The following is a 5,527-nucleotide window of genomic DNA, read 5'->3' as shown; positions in this document are numbered from 1 at the left end:
CGGCTCGACTTTGATGCAATCAGAATCTCGTCTGAGGTGACAATGGAATTTCTTCCACTGTTGTCATATGAGATGCATCGCAATATGGCTCCAACTTGTGATAGTTGACTACAAACGTCTTTGCCGTAGCCAAACTCTTAATCTCCACTGGTCCGTCTGGCCAAACAGACTGTATCTCAAAAGGACCTATCCATTGCCTTCCAAGCATGAATCGAACCTTTTCACCGACTTCAAATGTTCTCCAGAATCGATGCTTGTGATAAGCTATCGCTATTAGATCTGCATACCCCATGTTGGTATTATAGGCTTCCAAACGGAGCTCCTCCTCACACTTATCTTTTAAGTCGGGTGGTTCCACATTAAAATGCAGAGTTCTATAACGTGGCTTCCGTCTGGGCAAACGAACCGTATGTCCAGAACCTGTGAATTTCGGGTCATCATGAAGAATTTTGTCCTGTTTGGGCAAACAGAACGTATTTCCAGAATCTGCCAATTTCGAGTGAGCATGAAGAGACTTGGTAGATTCTTTGACTTCTTCATTGTTCATCCCACGAGCATCAAGACCAGTTGCTCTTTTGATCAAGGTCGGTTCCAACTTGTCCTGCACAGATTTAGTCTCAAGATGTTCTTGGACAGAAGGGTCAGTAATGTTAGTGGCACAAACAGTTTTAACAACAAGAGGATTTTTCATGGTATCATCAATATTGAAAGTGAACTTCTCTCCATGATAATCCAAACAAATAGTACCACTATAAACATCAATGAGTGCCCTAGTGGTCCTTAAGAAAGGACGGCCTAACAGAACACCAGCTGACTTTCGATTGCATACCACTCATCTTCACCACATAAAAGTCAGCAGGATAAACAAAATCATGCACCTTTACAAGAACATTCTCTAGAAGACCCTCAGGATGAACATATGACCCATCAGCTAACTGAATGACCACTCTAGTGTCTACCAATTCTACACCCGACAATCTATTATAAACAGTGAGAGGCATAACATTGATAGACGCTCCTAAGTCACACATAGCATGCTCGATCCTAGTATCACCAATGTAAATGGGAAGAGAAAACATACCAGGATCTTTGCACTTGGCTGGTAACTCCTTCTTGAGTGCAGCTGAAACGTTCTCGCCCATCACAATCTTTCCAGTTGCCTTGGACTTTCCAGCTATGAAGTCCTTCACAAATTTCCCAAAGGGAGGAATTTTCAGTGCTTGCAAGAATGGAAGATTCACTTCAAGTTTGCCGAAGATCTTCACAAAATCGATGAGTTCCTCTTCCGGCTTCTTCCTCGCCAATCTTCCTGGAAAAGGGAATGATGTTGCAACCTTGGGATCATGTAAGCTCAACGGTTTAGAGACCTTGGTCTGCTCCTCTTCGTTGGATTCAATTGCTGCTCCCTTTCCTTTCTGCTCAACTGTCGGCTCACTGTTCTGTTTGGCCAAACCGGACTGTTCTGCATTCTGGATTGCAGAATCCACCTTGGCTCCAGAATTTTCGAATTTTTCCAAGCTGAATTCGACTCCAGAATCCTTGCTCGGACACCCCTTTGAATTCTGGGTTGTGGGCTCACTCAACTCCTTTCCACTCCTCAAAGTAATCATGCTAACGTTCTCCATTGGATTCAATTGGACTTGTGATGGTAATTTACCTTGATAGCCCTTGAGTTGGTTCACGGATGTCGCAAGCTGAGACATCTGACGGGCTAGCCCCTCAATCTGCACCTTTTGCTCGGCTTGGGATTGTTGAAGCTGTTGCACATTATTTTGCAGAAATTGCTGGTTGCCGATCAAATCCGCCATCATCTCCTCAAGCGACTTGCCTTGCTTCTCGGGAGGATGTTGCTGAGCTTGTGGAGCTTGATACCCCGTCCTTTGATGTGGAGGACGGTAGTTTTGCTGCTGTGGCTGCTGCATCGCTGGCGGTGCTTCGGCTCGGGATCTCTCCATCGGAAATTGGGATGGTTTCTCCATGGAGCATTATGATTGTTCGCGTACTGGTCCCGTTTGGGCAAATGGGGCAGTGGCGCGTCACAGCTGTAAAAATTATGGGAAGAATTCGCTTGAGCTTGATATTCTTCCTCACCCCCTGTGCACTGCAAGCTCGTATGGCCAAAGTTTCCACACGCTCCACATGGTTTTTCCGTCGGTTGTCCAGCGCTCGCCACTTTCTCCACCACAGTGCTTAGCATTCTCTCCATCCTTCCCAATCTCTCTTCGAACTTGTCATCCAAATTTGAGGAGCTTGCTTGCGCAGCTTTCTTGAGCATTTGAATGCGTGGCTCATCATATCCCTCGTAGCTTCCACCAAGTGTTGAATTAATCTTTGGCTTCACTCACCGTGTTTGGGAAAATCCCCCTCCACTTGCTGAGTTCACCAATTTTAGTGTCACGGTCATCCCTGGTAGAAGTACTGCAACAAGTCACCCTCCGAAAACTTGTGGTTGGGCAACTATCCACCAATCTCCTAATCGGTCCAGTAGGCGCTTAACGATCATCATACTCCTGCTTTACCACTATCTCTTCTTTAGCGCATTCGTCTTGGTGGGAGGGAAAAAGTCCAGAATAGCTTTTTCATCTCCCCCGTAGTGATAGAATGGGTGGAAGACTCGCGAACCAAGAGTTCGCCTCTGCTGTCATGGTGAAGGGGAATGCCTAATCTAAGTGTTCCTCCTCCGTAATCCCCGTGGGCGTTCTGGACTTGCAATCTTGATGAATTCGCTCAAAAATTATGTGGATTCTCCCTCTCTTTTTTCCCGTAGTACTTAGGAAGAACATTAAGCAACCAAGCTTATTCATACAGTAGCAGCTGCCGGCATCTGAATGGAGTGGGGGTCATCGCTCGTGGCTGGAGAGATCGCACAGTTTCGGATCGTCAGCCATGTCACTCTCAGTACTTGCAACCGAAATTGAGTCGGTTTCTTCTTCAAAGTCTGATTCTGTCTCTGAGTCGTGGTCTGTTTGGGCAAACGGAACCTCTTCCAGCGACAGAACCGGGTTTCCTCGACAACTGCTCCGGTCGAACGGGAAGGTCAGCCTGCGAATCCAGCAGATCCAGTAGCTTCCTCGCCTTCGCCTCCTTCCTTAGCTTCTTCGCGGTCTTCTCAATTTCACTATCAAGAGGAGGTTTGGCTTGGACGATCTGCTCATAAACAAAGAAAATAAAAAAAAGAAAAATAGACAAAGGGAAAAGATTAATTAACACCGCTCCCCGGCAACGGCGCCAATTTGGTGGACGTCGTATACCACCAAATAATTCCTGCAGAATTATCAAAATAAATTAGTATTGATAAGCAGGGTCGATCCCACAGAGAGCAGATAAAACCATTCAATTCCCTAAATCTATTAAATTTGGTGATGCCCACACGCCTTAACTTGGAGAAAAATATTAATTAACTAAGAAAAGCAAATTAAATCAAATAAAAGACTCTTGAATTAAATCAATTAAAAAAGGTAATTCGGCTCAAATAAATCCACTCTAATTCAACTCTGATCCTCGACGCAATAATTAATCAATCCCTATCAACCAACCAGTTATAGGATACCGTGAAACGCAACGGACGTACCCCAATTCCTACTTACGGTGTCGATAAACAGCTGGAGACGCCAGACCTGCTTATTTCCCTTATTAAAATATAACCTAGCTGGAGACGCCAGACCTAGATTTAATATTCTAATAGCATTAAGATGAAGGAACCCAATTTATAGTCAATTATCCTAGATACGCTAGTAATAATTAATATACCAATTAATTCCCCCTACGAACACGGTAGTTGTATCACTAATTAGTCCAATTCCAACAATTACGGATTGGCAAGGAACTAATTGACTGTAATCCAATTTAATCTAAGTTGATCAGGCTTAAATAAAATCAGAATTATCTTGGAACCTAGGAATTAATCGGAATCAATAGGAATCAATTTAAACCAATTAGGTCTCACAGGTCATTAAATTAGAGTTTCATTATTCTCGCCGAATTAAAAGAATTAGCTACTCATGCTTAAAATAAAAACAATCAAATAAATAAAACTAAACATAATGAACTATGCGAATAAAGCTGAGAAATAAATTGCAAGAATTAAATCAAACTTGAATTAATCCAATACTACTCGGCTGCTTCCTTCTTCGAATTCCAGCCGCTATTCTCGAAACAGATGCAAGAATTAAACTAATTGAACTTGAAAGCAAGGGATTAAAAGAACATGGGAATCGAAAGTTGCATGAATCAGAAAAGTTGCATGAATCAAAAGCAAAAGTCAACTCTTAAAGCTAATTCCAATATTGCGGCTACCAGAATAAAAGTGAATGTGTAGAAAAAATATAAAACCTAACTATTATCCTCTCATGCATGCGGCTAGGTCTAATGCAAAATAAAAAATATAAGAGTCCTAATCTCATCAGAGTCCTATATGCGGCGCTTAACTTAATTAAGGAAATTAATTCCTTCAAGGCCGCATAACCTTAATACATGGGCTTCGGCCCTAAACTTAATTAAAATCCAAAACAAAATAAAACTAAGAGTTTTGAGCTTTATAAAAATATAACAATTAAATTAAAAGCCCAATCTCTACTTCTTCCATCTTCACGTCAAATCCCATCACAAACTCGTCTTTCTCCACTTTCTTCCAATTAGCAGCTCCATCTCCAATTCTTCTCATTCCTGCGCCAAAATATAACAAAACATGTAATATCACATGAAACCACGGCAAAACGCACACTAAACTAGGTAGCTAAAATACACACGTCAAATCCCCTCACACTTAGATCATACTTGTCCTCAAGTATGAAGTAAGAGAAGAATCAATGGTGAAATTCAGCCCCTAGAAGCAACTCCCTTCCTTGACACGAAGACTCTAGAAACGAACGAACTGAAAACAGACACAACAACACACGCAAAGAACAGGAAAGTAGAAAGGAAAACGAGACAAGACACGAACAAACCAAACGACTAGCCAAGCAACATCAAAGCATCAGAAATGCAACAGTCTATCAAATCGAATCGTGCCATTCACCATCACTTCCCAACTCTCGAACTAAGAACATGAACCTCCAGAGTGTGTTTTCATCATCAATCTAGTCCAAATTAGGCAACAATGAGTTCACTCTCACGCTCATTCAATCTCTCCATAAGATAAGGTAATTCTCACACAAGAAGAAACTCCAATTAGTCATGATATTTCGCAGTCACATTATGGCTCAAAAAGGTCTTTCTTCTTTGGTTGTAATGGGGCTAAGGACTATCAATGATGTAGGCAAGATCCTAGGGGTCCTAAGCTCAAACATTGAAGATCAAATATCGTGCATGCTCGAATCAAATCACACCCAAAGAAATCTAAACATATGAAGAATGACCTCCAACTCAACCATGGGCGACAATCATCAAACAACTCAATGCATGTATACTAATTCAACCTTGGTGCAACCTCTATTTCTTCTCTTTCTTTTTCTTTTTTTCTTTTTCTTTTTCTCTTTTTTTTTCTCTTTCTTTTTTGTTTCTTTTTCTCTTCTGCACCACTTCATTA

General features: G+C 41.8%; 1 protein-coding gene across 1 annotated transcript; it reads right to left on the bottom strand.

Moving 5' to 3' along the window:
* Positions 1-770: 770 nt before the first annotated feature.
* LOC131009139 (uncharacterized) lies at positions 771-4,663 on the bottom strand. Its single transcript, XM_057936363.1, has 3 exons — positions 4,577-4,663; positions 2,977-3,147; positions 771-1,757 (listed from the first exon to the last, which is right to left on the bottom strand). The coding sequence occupies exons 1-3, from the start codon at positions 4,661-4,663 to the stop codon at positions 771-773; spliced, it is 1,245 nt and encodes a 414-aa protein (XP_057792346.1).
* Positions 4,664-5,527: the final 864 nt, after the last annotated feature.

Source organism: Salvia miltiorrhiza, chromosome 1 (assembly GCF_028751815.1).
Source record: "Salvia miltiorrhiza cultivar Shanhuang (shh) chromosome 1, IMPLAD_Smil_shh, whole genome shotgun sequence".
Lineage (NCBI taxonomy): Eukaryota > Viridiplantae > Streptophyta > Magnoliopsida > Lamiales > Lamiaceae > Salvia > Salvia miltiorrhiza.
This window is presented reverse-complemented; position numbering and strand designations above follow the sequence as displayed.